At 40.8% G+C, this 18,137-nt stretch overlaps 1 protein-coding gene across 4 annotated transcripts in view; it reads right to left on the minus strand.

The window, feature by feature from the left end:
• LOC139408399 (solute carrier family 25 member 25b) overlaps nucleotides 1–18,137 on the minus strand; it is a 52,946-nt gene that overhangs the window by 15,350 nt on the left and 19,459 nt on the right. Inside the window, exons 1-5 of one of the 4 annotated variants that reach the window (XM_071152235.1) lie at nucleotides 10,007–10,252; nucleotides 6,627–6,753; nucleotides 6,211–6,298; nucleotides 2,160–2,195; nucleotides 1,631–1,742 (exon numbers count right to left, since the gene is read on the minus strand). In XM_071152235.1, the coding sequence (XP_071008336.1) occupies nucleotides 1,631–1,742; nucleotides 2,160–2,195; nucleotides 6,211–6,298; nucleotides 6,627–6,753; nucleotides 10,007–10,165 (522 nt within the window). In that variant the 5' untranslated portion in view covers nucleotides 10,166–10,252. Of the gene's footprint in view, nucleotides 1–1,630; nucleotides 1,743–2,159; nucleotides 2,196–6,210; nucleotides 6,299–6,626; nucleotides 6,754–10,006; nucleotides 10,253–18,137 lie in introns of those variants that run through there. The other 3 variants (XM_071152233.1, XM_071152236.1, XM_071152234.1) reach the window with 3 other exon arrangements.

Genomic DNA, 18,137 nt, shown 5'->3' on the forward strand with positions numbered 1-18,137 from the left:
GTATGTGTAGGTAATCCTGTCTAACATAGCTTTTTTTTTTTTAAAGAAAGTCGTTTTCATTGAAAGTTAAAGCATACTGTTAGCTAGCTAACGTTATCTGGCTGACTCGCTAACAAAAAACATTGTTTAGAAAGTTGCCTCGTTTGCTAGATTGACTGGATGGATTTATTGGTGTTAAAATACACCAGATATTCAATTTTGGACCACCAGGCTGCTGATGTCATGCAGCCTGTCGTTTTTGTGTTTATACTTTTTCATAACGACAACGACAAGTTTGATGTCGGGCGACAATAGAATGTTCATGATGTCACTGCGACAACTGTCTACAGACATGTCGATAGACGTAGTATAAACCAGACTTTAGTCTTGAAATCTTTGGTTGTTTAGTACACTACCGTACTCACTCTGTTTAGCACATGGCCTCACGTGAATCCTTAAAGAGATGGGTGGGGCTAAGGCTTAAGAGGGTGTGAACGATGCAGAATGGGCGTAGACAAAGAGCTCTCCAGTAGGTGTTACAAAACATTCAAGTACCATTTTCTCAAAATTGGGGTTACAAATTTATTAAATTTCAAAGGAGAACTATTTTCCCATTATTCCTCAACTGTAGTGTATGATATACAATTTTCTAACTCTGAGTCTCTACTTTTATCCAATGTAAAAAACACAATTTCATATTTTGCTACATAAGACCAAATTAAGTCAGTCGGTCACATATGGACCACGAGTGTGTGAATGACGAGTGTGTGAACTGAATCTCCACTACGATCTTTGTCAGAGACTCCAGGCTGTTTTCTCTGCTACCGCACGGTAAGCGGTACCGGAGTGCCAAGTCTAGGACCAAAAGGCTCCTCAACAGTTTCTACACCCAAACCATTAGACTGCTGAACAATTCATAAAAATAGCTACCGGACAATTTACATATAGCCTCGTTATTGTTATTCTTATTGTGTTACTTTTTATTATTACTTTTTATTTTAGCCTACTTGGTAAAAATATTTTCTTCTTCTTGAACTGCACTGTTGGTTAAGGGCTTGTAAGTAAGCATTTCACAGTAAAGTCTACACTTGTATTCGGCGAACGTGGAAAATAAGTTAGATTTGATCTACAGGTCTGTGTCTGGCCTAAAGGGATACGATAGCAGAAAGACCAGCTTATTGACGTCAGCAGTAGCTGCTTGGTTGATCTGGTCTGGTTAAGCAGGATCACAGTGACCAGTTTGGCTCCTCTAGGGAGTCTTTCCGGGAATCCTGGTCAGGGCCTAGACGGCTAATATCGTTGGGGCATAGAGAATGTGTTTCTATCTGTGGGACTATTAATAATATATGAACACTACTCTGCTTTTGAATTGGAAGAGAAAGGAAATACGCCAAACGTGTCAACATACAGTCCTAGTAGTTTTAATATTGGTAGAGCATGGTGTTCGCGCCACCATACAGATGCTTTTATCCAATGCAAATTATAGTCATGCGTGCATTTTTACGAATGGGTGGCCCCGAGAATCGAACCCACAACTCTGGTGGTGCAAGCACATGCTCTACCATACAGGACCACTCATTTTACTTAAATGAAAAACAAAATTAGCTTTTGAACAACCCTGAGAGGAAAACATGCAGTTTTTCCATTTTACCGTAGAGTGTTTCCAGTACAGGATGATCTCAGGAATGTTATCAGCAGGGTGCAGCAGGTGGTAGTCTCTCCACTCGTTCCAGTCGATGGTCATCGTGCCGTTCTTGTCCATGCTGTTGACAGAGAAAACAGAAAAGACCAGAACCATTACAACATAGCTTTATACAGTGCCTCTTCTCTTTTGTTTCACCAGACCGTCTATGTGTGGGAGTGTGCCATAAGCTCACACATGCACAACTTTTTGATAAAATTATAAATGCTTTTAAATGCTGCTTTTTTACTTTCCAAATTTAAGCATGCCATGGGCATTTTCTATGTTGGGTTATGGGAATCTTTCAGTATTCGTCTTAATTTGGCCTTTTTACAAGCAATTAAAAGGGCTGCAAGTTTTTGCGGTGGCTTTCTTTGTAACAATTAAATCAAACTTCAAGATAGGGCAGAAACAAACAAACAGAGTCAAATACGAAGCGAAGACGACAATGTTTGTTTGTGAGGCAGGGCAAGCAGACGGAGATGATTCCATTACTTACTACATGATAGGGGCCCAGACAAGGCCCTTCCTTATTCTGAGACCAGCAAGAGGGCGAAAGAGAAGGGGAGAGAAAGGAGAGGGGAGGCACAGAAAGGGGGAGGGCAGGGACATGCACATAAACACACAATTAGAACTACAAAAGAACAAGGGGGGCTGTGGTGGTGATGTCATAACTAATGCCTGAGGAAGAATCTTTCAAATGGATGGAATAAAACCAAATACTCTTAGTGATTTCACGATATCCATATTGGACGTGGTGATAAATTGTTTAATATGTAACATGCAAGTAAAATAGAGCTACTTCCTGGTATTAAAACAACTTCACAGTCAGAAGGACATAAACTTAGCGTTATCTCAACTAGAGTAAATCATTGTAGTTTCCTCCGCTTATCAATATGCCTTGCACATATTAAACGTGTGGGTCCTTAGAACTGTAAAAGGCAGGGTTCTCCCCAAAGAATTTAAGAGGGGCGCTGCACCACTATGTAAAAAAAGTAATATATACACAGTACCAGTTAAAAGTTTGGACACACTCATTCCAGGGTTTCTTTAAATTGTACTATTTTCTACATTGTAGAATAATAGTGAAGACATCAAAACTATGAAATAACAAATATGGAATCATGTAGTAATCAAAACAAAAGTGTTCAACAAATCAAAACATATTTTATATGTGAGATTATTCAAAGTAGCCACCCTTTTCCTTGACAGCTTTGCACACTCTTGGCATTCTCTCAACCAGCTTCATGAGGTTGTCACCTGGAATGCATTTCAATTAACAGGTGTGCCTTGTTAAAAGTTCATTTGTGGAATTTCTTTCCTTCTTAATGCGTTTGAGCCAATAAGTTGTGTTGTGACAAGGTAGGGGTGGTATACAGAAGATAACCCTTTATGGTAAAAGACCAAGTCCATATTATGACAATAACAGCTCAAATAAGCAAAGAGAAACGACAGTCCAACATTACTTTAAGATATGAAGGTCAGTCAATGCGGTAAATTTCAAGAACTATTCAAGTTTCTTCAAGTGCAGTCGTCAAAAAACATCAAGCGCTATGATGAAATTGGCTCAAGAGGACCGCCACAGGAAAGAGAGAGACACCAGAGTTACCTCTGCTGCAGATGAGTTCATTAGAGTTACCAGCCTCAGAAATTGCAACCCAAATAAATGCTTCGCAGAGTTCAAGTAACAGACATCTCAACATCAACGGTTCAGAGGAGACTGCGTGAATTAGGCCTTCATGGTCGAATAGCTGCAAAGAAACCACTACCAAAGGACACCAATAATAAGAATAGACTTGCTTGGGCCAAGAAACATGAGAAATGGACATTAAACCGGTGGAAATCTAACCTTTGGTCTGATGAGTCCAAATGTGAGATATTTGGTTCCAACCGCCGTGTCTTTGAGATACAGAGTAGGTGAACGGATGATTTCCGCATGTGTGGTTCCCACCGTGAAGCAATGAGGGGGCGTGATGGTGCTTTGCTGGTGTCACTGTCTGTCTGTGATTTATTTAGAATTCAAGTCACACTTAACCAGCATGGCTACCACAGCATTCTGCAGCAATACGCCATCCCATCTAGTTTTAGTTTAGTGGGACTATCATTTGTTTTTCAACAGGACAATGACCCAAAACACACCTCCAGGCTGTGTAAGGGCTATTTGACCAAGAAGGAGTGATGGAGTGCTGCATCAGATGACCTGCCCTCCCCAATCACCGACCTCAACCCAAATGAGATGGTTTGGGATGAGTTGAACCGCAGAGTGAAGGAAAAGCAGCCAACAAGTGCTCAGCATATGTAGCAACTCCTTCAAGACTGTTGGAAAAGTATTCCAGGTGAAGCTGGTCTGCAAAGCTGTCATCAAGGAAAATGGTGGCTACTTTGAAGAATCTAAAATATAAACAATTTGATTTGTTTAACTTCTTTGGGGTAGGGGGCAGTATTGGGTAGCTTGGATGAAAAACGTGTCCAAATTAAGCTGCCTGCTACTCAGCTGTAAAAGCTAGAATATGCATATAATTAGTAAATTTGGATAGAAAACACTGAAGTTTTTAAAACTGTTTGAATGATGTCTGTGAGTATAACACACTCATGGCAGGCAAAAAACTCAAAAAATCCAACCAGGAAGTGGGAAATCTAAGGTTTGTAGTTTTTCAACTCAGCCCCCATTGAAGATACAGTGGGATATTAGTTATGTTCCACTTCCCAAGGCTTCCACTAGATGTCAACAGTCCGGTCCTGTCACCTTCCGGTTACTAGTCCAACGCTCTAACCACTAGGCTACCCTGAATTGTCCGGTTGGAACATTAATGACGTTGTATGTTAAAAACATCCTAAAGATTGATTCCATACTTAGTTTGGCATGTTTCTACGGGCTGTAACGGAACTTTTTGAACTTTTCGTCTGACGATCGGCGCGACCTGAACGCGCTTTTGGATTTGTTTACCAAATGCCCTAACAAAAGAAGATATTTGGACATAACTGATGGACATTATTGAACAAATCAAACATTTATGGTGGAAATGGGATTCCTGGGAGTGCATTCTGATGAAGATCATCAAAAGTAAGTGAATATTTAAAATGCTATTTCTGACTGGCTGCTTTGTTGTCTAAAGGCTGTACTCAGAATATTGCATGGCTTGCTTTCTCCGTAAAGTTTTTTTAAAATCTGACACAGCGGTTGCATTAAGGAGAAGTTTATCTAAAGTTCCATGTATAATAGTCGTATCTTTATCAATGTTTATTATGAGTATTTCTGTAAATTGATGTGGCTCTCTGCACAATTACAGCATGTTTTAGAACTACTGAACGTAACGCGCCAATGTAAACTCTGATTTTTTTATATAAATATGAACTTTATCAAACAAAACATACATGTATTGTGTAACATGAAGTCCTATGAGTGTCATCTGATGAAGATCATCAAAGGTTAGGGATTCATTTTATCTCGATTTCTGCCTTTTGTGACTCCTCTCTTTGGCTGGAAAAATTGCTGTGTTTTTCTGCGGCTTGGTGGTGACCTAACATAATCGTTTGTGGTGCTTTCGCTGTAAATCCTTTTTGAAATCAGACACTGTGGCTGGATTAACGATAACTTTATCTTTAAAATGGTGTAAAATACTGCTTGACGAATTTTAAATTATGAGATTTTTGCTGTTTTGAATTAGGAGCCCTGCAATTTCACTGGCTGTTGCGGGGGGGTTCCGCTAACAGAACAGGTTAACACTCTTTTTGGTTATTACATGATTCCATATGTTATTATTTTTTTATTTTATAGTTTTGACATCTTCACTATTATTCTACAAATGTAGAAAATATATATATATTTTTTTTTTTACTTGAATGAGTAGGCGTGTCCAAATGTTTGACTGGTGCTGAATATATGGCAAAACAATTCTCTAGATTGCAGGAAATGGCAGTAACAGGTGTTCCAAAGGCGGTAACTGCCCTCCTGTGGGCCTCTCCTGCCGCCGTACTCAGCAGCACCACCTTGTTAAAAAATCCCGGGGAGAACCCTGAAAGTCCAAGCTTCAAAAAAGCCATCAGGGTAGACAGTATAGGACTGGAGTGGCAACTGACCAGGATTAACAGGCGGTATCCCAGAGTAATCGAGGGAAACACCAATACTTCTGTGGAATGTTCTGGTGGACTCGGGTTACCCAGTCGACCCAGGCAGTGGTAAATGGACGACACTGACTGCAACCAGTCAGCCATTCGGGAATTAAAGATGAAATAGAGAAATGGGGAGAGAGAGGATTTCTCCCCCGAGGATCTTCAACCGAAGATTACACAATACAACATCAATAGTGTTGAACCTGCATACATGATATGTACTATTATTACTACTGAAATTAACTGTATTTCATTATCCTCATTGCTTTGGCAATATCTACAAATTGTATTTCACGTCAATAAAGCAATCTGAATTTGAGAGGAGAGAGAAGTAGAGACAGTCAGAGACTAAATGTATGCTGGACACTACGAGCCATTAGTTTAGACAGGAGTGTTGGTGAGACGGGAGACTCGTCAGCCCAGGTTGACAGCCTCACCTTTTGAGGATCTTCTCAGCCTGCTGCTCAGAGATGTTAACCCCCAGGTCTCGAAGGGACTGCATGATTTCCTGCGAGTCAATGTGACCTGTGGGGCAAAAGAGTAAACATCAACATCGACCACTTGCAATGTGTTGAATTATGATGATATCATCTCATTGACTGGATATTATATCACTACGCTTTTAATACCAGCTTATAGAATAGTACATCAAATGTAATAAACCTAAATGCAGAATTTCCTCAGTTACAGTATGTCATTATGTATGCACAGCTTAACCCAATGCATCATTTTCCCCCCAACTGCCCAAGTGATTAGTACGTTATAGCACTTTGAAGGCTAAACAGTGGTTTAAGTGTAACTGGTAGTAAACACAGGCAGTGGTTGTGTGGCTCCAGCCTGTGTTCCTTCGTACCATCGTTCTTCTTGTCCAGGCTCTTGAAGACCAGCCGAAGCTTCTTCTCGTGATCTCTCAGGTAGTGGACAAACTCCTCAAAATCCAGCTGGCCATCCAGGTCCTTGTCTCCCGCTTTCACTATTTTCTGTCAGATGAGAAAGAGACATTTTACATTTAGATAAGGATTAAATATCAACTTACATACAGGTTGAAGACAAGACAGGTGAGTCAAGGACTATTAAAAAAAACAAAAAAATATGGAGATTTCTTGAGGCAAGGGGAAATTATAGCTTAAATGTAGTTAAAACTATGACAAAGGTGAGCCACGAGAAAGAGACGGACCGAGTGATTCGAGGACAGGCGTGTAGGTCAGTGAGAGGAAGGTAACAGCCACAAGCCATCTGGGTCTTGTTTGCTCCAGAGTGGTCATATAGTGGGCATCACCTGATCCATTAGTGTGGAGTATTTACACCATCACAGCCACATTAAACTCTAACTCAAGCCTGGCGGAAAGAGCACCCAGGCTGCCTGAGCCATCGAGCTGAAGGCGTTGAGAAATGCATGTGGAGCCGAGTGCATTTCAGTCATTAACCCCTACCCCAATGGGCTCTGAGCCAAGGAAGAGCCTTTATTGAGAAGGCGGAGCTAGGCCTGGGAGTTCTTCTCAGCGATTTACAGTCAATCTTGACTCACAGTTATGAACTTTGGGTGAGGAGTTTGTGTGTGTGTCTGGGCCAGCTGAATCTACGAGGACTGACTCACATGGTTGTGTGTGCATTTCCATGACTGTAGGGGTGTGTGTATGGTTCTGTGCGTTTCCAAAAAATATCTGAACTACTGACCTTTGGGGGCCATGTTTAGGGGACAGGTGAAAGAATAACCCTGTTACCTTAGTGTAACTCCTTATGTTAAACTTTTAGGTTATCACATCAGGTTTATAGAGTAGATGGCCTAAATACAGGTCCAATATATCTATATATTCTAGGACTATTGTGTTTCTAACAGTCCAGCACCTTTTTAACTCCTACCTAGCCTCTGCCGTGTCCCCAACCACCAGATGCATCCGGTTTTCAGGGGAAATAGAAAGAGAGCCTGTGATGAGACTTCCTCTTTTAAACGTTAACAAGGCGACACTCCATCTCAAATCCTCCTCCACATTTACTGGATTGGTTGAACAGTGCAGAAGAGAATCTCCAAACAGACCAGTATGTTTTGTTTTTTGTCCTAGCACTACACAGCTGATTCAAATAACCAACTCATCAAGCTTTGATTATTTGAATCAGCTGTGTAGTGCTAGAGCAAAAAACAAAACTTGCAGCATGAGAGGGGGTCCCAGTACCGACTTTGGGAAACCCATTCCTCCATACAGAAACTTTCCAGATCCTTGATATCCTTAGTCTGCGCTTATGGACTGTCCTCTTCATTTCAAATCACTGGTTTTTAGTGGGGTTCAAGTCTGGAGACAGATGGGCATTGCAAAATCTTGATTTTGTGGTCAATTAAGCATTTCTTTGTGGATTTTGGTGTGTGCTTGGAGAAGAAAGATAAGGCTGGAAGATCAATTTGCTGCCAAGTTTAAGCATCCTGGCAGAGGTAACCAGGTTTTTGGCTAAAATGTCCTGGTACTGGGTAATGTTCATGATGCCGTTGATCTTAACAAGGACCCCAGGACGCAAAATAGTCAATCTTCCAGCAAGACAATAACCCCAAGCACCAATCAAAATCCACAAAAACAAGCTTAATTGACCACAAAAATCTACATTTTCAATGGCCATATCAGTCTCTGGACTTGAACCCCATTGAAAACCTGTGGTTTGAATTGAGGAGGACAGTCCATAAGAACAAACAAACGATGAAGGATCTGAAAGTATTCAGTATGGAGGAATGGTCTAAGATCCCTCCCAATGTGTTCTCCAATCTCAAAACATTTTAGAAAAGGCTCAGTGTTGTTATCCTCACAAGGTGAGGTATTGAAATAAAAAACATTACATGTTAAACAACATTTATTAATTTGACACAGTATTTTTTATCATCTTTATTAAATGGTGACAATTTTGGACCAGACTATTTTTTAGAACATTAGGTTTTATACTGTATTGAACAGTCTGTTGTTGGTAGCAAAAAGGCATCAGAGTGAATTATAGTGCCAAGTGGAACTTGACTGCCATAAACTAAATCGAGTGACAGCAATTTGTGTATAGTATTATATAGCGATACTTTGAGAATAAAAAAATATAATAACCAGGGTCAGTCAGTAGACCCAGGAAACTAAGCTAATATGGGTGTTTGCGAACTCAATCCTTTAAACAATGGTTTGTTTGCCCTCGAAAAGAAGGAGACAGCTTTGACTGAACATCAGATAAAACTCAACCATGTGCACTAGCTGGCCATTTCTGCAAGCTGAAACCTAAAAACAGACCAGGAGCAATTGACCAAAGTTAAGGATAAAACTGGACAGATGCCCACTAGTTTGTTTATAAAATAGTGAGTTTTCCAGATAATAGTCTTATTGAGGAAGTACAGAATTTCTGGGCAATAGAAATGAGTTCAAAGTCCAGTCTTAAGAACTATAGTGCCATTTTCTCACTCATCCCTTAGAATACATGTAAGTTAAGTTATTTTGACAACAAGCAAATATCAACCAAAGCATTAGCCTACATTCTAATAATTTTTGACGTCACTAATCTGGGCTTTCTTAGATTTCTAGACATTTCTAGACTCTTCGTTCCACAGGAAGCGTCTGAGCCTTCTTTGAAGGATACCTGCCAAACCACTGACTTTAAATGAATAATCTAAAGAACCAGTTCAGACTCAGAGTCAAGTATAGTCTAGCGTCGGCTCCCAGGCTTCACTCACATACAGAAGGGGAGGTCAAAGCCTGTGGCAGAGGCTAAATGAAGTCTGACTACATAGCCACTGGATAGAGTTTGGAAGAACATGAATTAAAGACAAACTCATGGTTCTGAAATGAATTGTCTGAAATATTTTGTTGGCATAAATCATTAAGGCCATATTTGACCCCTATGAAAAAGCAAATGACAAAATAAGGACAGTGCATGAAGCACATTAAAAAGCTAGGTCCCAGGGGGTTCAAAGGACAATGCCTTGCTGACAGATTATATATAACAAGAGTTCATTCAAATTCGTATGAATTTACAATAATTTCCAAGTTATTACTCAGAGGCAGAGAGCCTGTCTACAGACTGGCCACTCACACAATCAATCACAAAGCGCATTCTACAGCTGTAGGGCTGTCTGCCAGTCTTGCCATATGAATGAAAGTGCTGAATGAAATAGCGAAATGCCAACTGGAATGCATCCAAGTGTTATTGCTATGATCACATAAACAGAATTATACAGCTATTAAAAGATTCCAGATTTAAAAACGGCATATCTACCTTCCGCCAGTTTCGATATGTAGAAAATTCCTGAGAAGGAAGAAATATGCTCAGTTTGAAGAGAGACTTGAGTTCAGCTGGTAGTCCATTTGATTCAAAATACTCAAATTCAGTGTGTTGTGAGTTTGGAAAGGGCACACACAGGCACACGCACAACATGCTTCTCTTAGGTAAGTGTAAAACACAAATAAATAAGTTACATAGAAAAATAAAAAAAAGTTTGCCCACTCTGCAGTGCAAAGCTAAAATGCTGATAGGTAGAAGACAGATATGGGATAAAAGGACTCAAAAAAGGTTCCTCCCACAGAGGCTGGTAGGACCAAGGAGCAATTCCATTGGATGCCACAACATCCCGCCCTCTTACTATCTTTACACCACAGGCTGTCAATATTTCAAGAGAACCAAACAAGACTGCAGTCCGACAAAGGAGCCCTCCCATTTAGCCCAATACAAATGGCCCCTTCATGAAAAAAATGACTTGTGCACTTGAATGAAATTAAGGAACCAGAGGTGAACTTTCCAGAAAACCCTTTAAAGCTCCTCTTTCTTTCAGTACAAATGCTTCTTATGTGTAATTAATTACAACGGCTTAAATACACAAGTCACATCCTACCGTACTGGAATGTGACCAACTGTGGCAATATTAGGCATCTTCCTCTTCCTTACACAGAGGAAATCATGAGATCATCAGCATTACAAGGAATCAGATCTTGGGACCGAAACTGTGGTGCACTGTATGATCAACACCTTTAACTGGGTTATTACAGAGAAGTGTTACCCAACCCATTATATCAAGGGGGATTTGATATTTAAACTAGCTGAAGTTTGACATTGATGACCATCTCCTACAGTTCAAGGACATGCACAAAATCCGTGTTTCACTAAAGTGCAGTTGTAATTGTGGGGAAACTTTGAAATGTCTAACATCTTCCTTTCAAGAAATGTAACAATTTTTATGTCTAACAAGATGGCTAATACACTAGATATTAGTCATCTTGTTAGAAAAGGAAAATGGCACACTGATGTGCTCAGGAACTTTGGCGACACAGTACCACACCATTAGCATTGATGACAAATTGTATGAGACTGACTGCAGTAGACCATCACAGCTAATACGCTACCACTAACCCAAGGAGTACTAGCAAAGCACAAATGCTAACCCAAAGTGTAGTCAAGAGGGATTACATTTGACATTTTAGTCATTTAGCAGACGGCCTTATCTAGAGCGACTTACAGGAGCAATTAGTGTTAAGTGCCTTGTGCATTGACAGTTTTCACCTAGTCGGCTCGGGGATTCAAACCAGTAACTTTTCAATTACTGGCCCAATGCTCTTAACCACTAGGCTACCTGCCTCCCAAGGGATGAGGCTGGTGGATTTATTAAGTTTAGCCTATTTGAACTTAGTAGCTTACTCTTGAAATGTATACAGGTAGACTTACAAATGGGCCCTTTAAGTAGAAAACTTAAGTAAAAAGCAGCATGAAACTTCCCCTTCTGAAGAAAAAACATGTACCTGTAGAATTAGGACTAAACGAGAGGTTACCACCATTCCAGACTGTATTGTGTGTCAGTAATAGAGATCACCATTGACGTAATAGTCTGCTCCAGTAAAGTGTCTTCTGTCAACGATAGAGGTGGTGAGAGTGAGGAGTGATTCAATTACAGGCACAGGAGATTGGAGAGTCCCAGAGACTGCCGGGTGCCTGACTGCAGCAAGCTTGTAAAACCCACACACTTGTCCACTGCCTGCTAGAGGAACCACCTTTCCCACTGAAGGGGTGGGGGTGGGCGCAGGGGAGTCAGAAGGGGGCATTTTCAGCCAAGCAACTCTTGGGTGACTGCCAGGTACCTAGCTCTCGGACTTCCCATTTCACTTGCCAGCTATTTCTGGGTGAGTCACTTGGCTGGGGTCCAAGGGTAAAAGAAGAATGGCCGCTGACGAGAGGGGTCTTGGTATGGGGGGGGTCTGTGTGTGTAGGTAGGTCAAATCCACTGTTCAAAATAACGTACGCACATCCAGGAGCTGTTACACGTGCAGGCAAGGATAATACCTGTACAGAGTTTAGATGCTGCTAGATCCTGCTTTAGATCCTAAAACATAGTAGATTGCTCCTAGATTCTAAAACCTAGTCATCCCTTTAGAGTTCGGCTATAGACATTTACAAACAAACGTCTGGTCAAAGTCATTACGGCCATTAGGCCGTCAATGATTTGTAGGGTAAAACATTCAGTCCCTTTAACTCTGCTTTGTCCAGAATTCACGTGGCTGAGATGTAATGCACCCTTTACACATAACACGCTTATTCAAAACCAGCCAAGTTGATTGGGTTAATACATTTAAAAATGTTGCTACAATGAAAATATTAAAATGCAACATGAGCAGCTTTAATATTGCAATTGAAAAATGAATTAGGCCCTAATCTATGGATTTCACATGACTGGGAATACAGATATGCATATTGGTCACAGATAAATAAAAAAAATAGGTGCATGGATCAGAAAACCAGTCAGTATCTGGTGTGACGCATCGTGTTGATTAAGCTGTTTATTGTGGCCTGTGGAATGTTGTCCCACTTCAATGGCTGTGCGAAGTTGCTGGATATTGGCAGGAATTGGGACACGCTGTTGTACACATCAATCCAGGGCATCCCAAACATGCTCAATTGGTGGCATGTCTAGTGAGTATGCAGGCCATGGAAGAACTGGGACATTTTCAGCTTCCACAAACCTTGTGTACAGATCCTTGCAACATGGGGCCATGCATTTTCATGCTAAAACATGAGGAAGGCGGCAGATGAATGGCACGACAATGGGCCTCAGGATCTCGTCACGGTATCTCTTTGCATTCAAATTGCCATCGATAAAAAGCAATTGCGTTTGTGTCCGTAGCTTATGCCTGCCCGTACTATAACGCCACCATGGGGCACTCTGTTCACAACATTGACATCAACAAACCACTCGCCCACACAACGCCCACACAACGCCGTCTGCAATCTACCCGAAACCAGGATTCATCCGTGAAGAGCACACTTCTCCAGCGTGCCAATGGCCATCAAAGGTAAACATGTGCCCACTGAAGTCGGTTAGACGCCGAACTGCAGTCAGGTCAAGAAGCTGGTGAGGACGACAAGCACGCAGATGAGTTCCATGAGAAGGTTTCTGACAGTTTGTGCAGATATTCTTTGTTTGTGCAAACCCATACTTTCATCAGCTGTCCGGGTGGCCGGTGTCAGATGATCCTGCAGGTGAAGAAGCCAGATGTGGAGGTCCTTGGCTGGCAAGGTTACACGTGATCTGCGGTTGGACGTACAGCCAAATTCTCTAAAATTACATGGCAGGTTTGGCTGGGCGATATGGCAAAAACATAATTAAAAAATAAATTGACAGTATTTTGTGTTTTGGAATAAGTTCTACAATTGTTTTATGAGTAGTGTGTGCCCCTTGGGTGGCAACACACATTCTAATTGACTTCAATGGGTCTTTCTCCATTCTGATTGTTTTATACTGTTAAATTCAACTTCAACCCCAAATATTTTCAGCATTTTCAATTTTGCATTTCCCGCACTCATTTGAGATCATTTTTACACTGCTACATAGGGGTGCACGATATGGTCACACAATCTAGGCCTTGTTTTACCAAATGTGGCAATTGCGATTTGACTTGCAATTTACAGCAAAACACTTCGGCGAACTGTTGGAATAATGGAAATAAAAGTATTATTCTAATTATATAGTTCGAATAAAATAGTGGGCACTTTCAATACAATGTGGATGGACATGACAATGACTGAAAATGCCAGGGAGGAGTTATTGTGACAGGGTAGGAACCAAAGTTTTGATAAGTGTTTCCTAGGGCACCCTATAATCTTTGGCTACACGGAATGTTTTCTCAGCTACTTCATGTAGCAACGTTCATGCTTTGCGTATTCCTTTTTAAATTTAGAAGATACTGTTATACCAACATGCTGATTGAGGTCTACACTGTCACTGGTATTATCAGGATGTATAGCTAATTAAGTTTGCTCAGATTCAGTACATTTATTAGATAGTTAGTATGCCTGCTAACTAACGATTAGCATTTGCGACTAACAAGATTTAGGCCCAACTTGATAAGAAAAAAAACAACTAGCTTAAGCTGTTTGCAGATGTAAGAAACAAATTAAGTGTAATTATAGAACGCTAGGGGATTTATATTAAAACGGAAGTGTCTTGTGCTCGAGCAACAACAAAATGTGCCCATTGAGTGACAGGGGGCGGGGATAGGTCTGTGTGGAAAGCAGCATGGAGTGAGTGAGAGATGACGCAAGTCGCTAACTATAAAAATGGGATGTTGCACACAGAGTATCACATTTAACAAACCAAATACTCAAATACCGTTTTCGAAGGTAAAGTAAAAACCCCAACCGGTCTGCCAATACCAGTATTACCATCAATACCATTTTTTTGTCAAATACGGTATACCGCCAAGCCCTCGTTGGAGGGGGCTTATGGTCGAGAAATTAACATAAAATTCTCTGGCAACAGCTCTAGTGGACATTCCTGCAGTCAGTATGCCAATTGCACACTCCCTCAAAACGTGACATCTGTGGCATTGTGTTGTGTGACAAAACCGCACATTTTAGAGTGGCCTTTTATTGTCCCCCGGCACAAGGTGCACCTGTGTAATGATTATGCTGTTTATTTAGCTTCTTGATATGCCACACCTTTCAGGTGAATGGATTATCTTGGCAAAGGAGAAATTTTCACGAACAGAGATGTAAACAAATTTGTGCAAAATAAGCTTTTTGTGCGTATGGACAATTTCTGTGATCTTTTATTTCAGCTTGTGAAACATGGGACCAACACTTTACATGTTATGTAAATATTTTTGTTAAGTGTATTTACAGTAGGACAAATGTGATTCCCTTGATATAAAGTTAAAGGACTATTAATACAAAAATGTCATGCTCTGATCCAGTGGAAACGTGAAAAAAATAGGCCTACCTGATTACTTCTTATCAATGCTCGACTTGAACTGAAATAGGTTCCGGTACTCATTTGGGTGCTGGTACTATTTATATTTAGGTGCAATAGCTACACAATACTTTTCAGCAAATATTTTATAAGAGGAACAGGAGCTCAAGCAGTAGAAAATGTGAGGTGCCAGTACTCCGCTCTGGTGAGCTCCTGCCCTCCTGCAATTTCACATCGGTTACACCAGCCTAATCTCGGGAGTTGATAGGCTTGAAGTCATAAACAGCTCAATGCTTGAAGCACAGCGAAGAGCTGCTGGCAAAACGCACAAAAGTGCTGTTTGAATGAATGCTTACGAGCCTGCTGGTGCCTACCATCGCTCAGTCAGACTGCTCTATCAAATCATAGACTTAATTATAACATAATAACACACAGAAATACAAGCCGTAGGTCATTAATATTGTCGAATCCAGAAACTATCATCTCGAAAACAAGACGTTTATTCTTTCAGTGAAATACGGAACCGTTCCGTATTTTATCTAACGGGTGGCATCCATAAGTCTAAATATTCCTGTTACATTGCACAACCTTCAATGTTATGCCATAATTACGTAAAATTCTGGCAAATTAGGCAGCCCAAACTGTTGCATATACACTGACTCTGCGTGCAATGAATGCAAGAGAAGTGACACAATTTCACCTGGTTAATATTGCCTGCTAACCTGGATTTCTTTTAGCAAAATATGCAGGTTTAAAAATATATACTTCTGTGTATTGATTTTAAGAAAGGCATCGATGTTTATGGTTAGGTACAGTCGTGCAACAATTGTGCTTTTTTCGCAAATGCGCTTTTGTTAAATCATCCCCCGTTTGGCAAAGTTGGCTGTCTTTGTTCGCAACGAGCCAGGTTAGCAGGCAATGTTAACTAAATATGCAGGTTTAAAAATAAATACTTGTGTATTGATTTTAAGAAAGGCATTGATGTTTAGGTACACGGAGCAACGACAGTCCTTTTTCGCGAATGCGCACCGCATCGTTTATATGCAACGCAGGACACGCTAGATAAACTAGTAATATCATCAACCATGTGTAGTTAACTAGTGATTATGATTGATTGTTTTTTACAAGATAAGTTTAATGCTAGCTAGCAACTTACTTTGGCTTCTTACTGCATTCGTGTAACAGGCAGGCTCCTCGTGGAGTGCAATGTAAGGCAGGTGGTTAGAGCGTTGAACTAGTTAACCGTAAGGTTGCAAAATTGAATCCCCGAGCTGACAAGGTAAAAATCTGTCGTTCTGCCCCTAAACAAGGCAGTTAACCCACCATTCCTAGGCCGTCATTGAAAATAAGAATGTGTTCTTAACTGAATTGCCTAGTTATATATATATATATTTTTTAAATCGGCCAAATTGGTGACCAAAAATACAGATATCCGATTGTTATGAGAACTTGATATCGGCCCTAATTAATCGGCCATTCCGAATAATCGGTCGACCTCTAGTGTGTGTCTATATGGAAAAATACTAGTTAAACATTTCTGACCAATCGATTGGTCGAAGGAACACACGACTTTCGGTCAACCAAGATTTTTTTTCTTCCCGGGGACAGCTCTACCACTAGTTACCACAGCTTTGTCTTAATTGAAGGTTAGGCATAAAGTTAGAGGGTGGATAAGGTAGGGTCAAGGTTAGGTTTAAACTCACATTTATTTATTTTTAATTACATTTCGTAGTATCCAATTATTTGTAGTTACTATCTTGTCTCATCGCTACAACTCCCGTACGAGATCGGGAGATACGAAGGTCGAAAGTCATGCGTCCTCCGAAATACAACCCAACCAAGCCGCACTGCTTCTTAACACAGCGCGCATCCAACCTGGAAGCCAGCTGCACCAATGTGTGGGAGGAAACACAGTGCACCTGGAGACCTTGGTTAGCGTGCACTGTGCCTGGCCCGCCACGGGAGTCACTGTTGCGCGATGAGACAAGGATTTCCCTACCGACCAAACCCTCCCTAACCCGGAAGACGCTAGGCAAATTGTGCGTCGCCCCACAGACCTCCCAGTCTCTGGTGGTACAGCTAGCGCTGCGATGCAGTGCCCTAGACCACTGTGCCACCTGGAAGGCCCTAAACTCACATTTTAAGAAGATAAATTGTGGAAATGGGCGGGGTTTATGACTTTGTGGCAACTAGGGACGGCCCTGGGAATGGGACATGGGGTCTTACAGCTGTAGGGTCTTAATTTGAGCCAGTTTGATACAGCAGGAAAATAATACTGCTACAACAGGAAATGTGAATTATAATTCAATTAACATTTTTGTAGTGGTTGATACATTTTTTAATAAGGGAAAACCAAGTCTGAAATTTGTAAGTGGAAATAAACTTCAGAAGCCTTTTAAAACCTCAAAGTTCTCCTGAAACAGGGTGATGAAATTAAGATCCTACAGAAAAACATGTTTTTTTCATCCTTCTCCTATCTAATCAAATGGCTACCCAGACTATTTGCATTGCCCACCTCCCCCCTCTTTTACACTGCTGCTACTCTGTTATTATCTATGCGTAGTCACGTTAATAACTCTACCTACATGTACATATTACTTCAATTACCTCGACTAACCGGTGCCCCCGCACCATGACTGTACCGGTACCCCCTGTATATAGCCTCGCTATTGTTATTTTACTGCTGCTCTTTGTTACTTTTATTTATTTTTTGTGTGTGTATTTTTCTTAAAACTGTATTGTTGGTTAAGGGCTTGTAAGTAAGCATTTCACTGTACACCTGTTGAATTCGGCACATGTGACAAATAAAATTTGATTTGAATATAGGCCAAGATGGCCCGTTTACTCCCGCTCTATGCAATAGACAACTTAGAAAAGGACATAAACATATAGTTATCAGAAATCCCTCTCCAATACAGTCCCGTCATTAGGCCGGTCTGAAAGTTCAGATAATCAGTCCACAACAGTCCAAAGTGTCAAAACGCTTTTCTAGAGCAAAAAACATGCGGTCAGTGAGTACGTATTGCAGTGATATTTTTGCACTAGTTGGCTGTACCTGCACCAAAACACCCCAAAATGTTTAATTTATAGCTTGTTCCCGAACCACTTTTAAAAATAGAGAGCCAATTGGGAACGTTGAATAGCAATACAATCACAGTATCAAATCACAATACATAT

The sequence above is a fragment of the Oncorhynchus clarkii genome, chromosome 5 (assembly GCF_045791955.1).
Source record: "Oncorhynchus clarkii lewisi isolate Uvic-CL-2024 chromosome 5, UVic_Ocla_1.0, whole genome shotgun sequence".
NCBI lineage: Eukaryota > Metazoa > Chordata > Actinopteri > Salmoniformes > Salmonidae > Oncorhynchus > Oncorhynchus clarkii.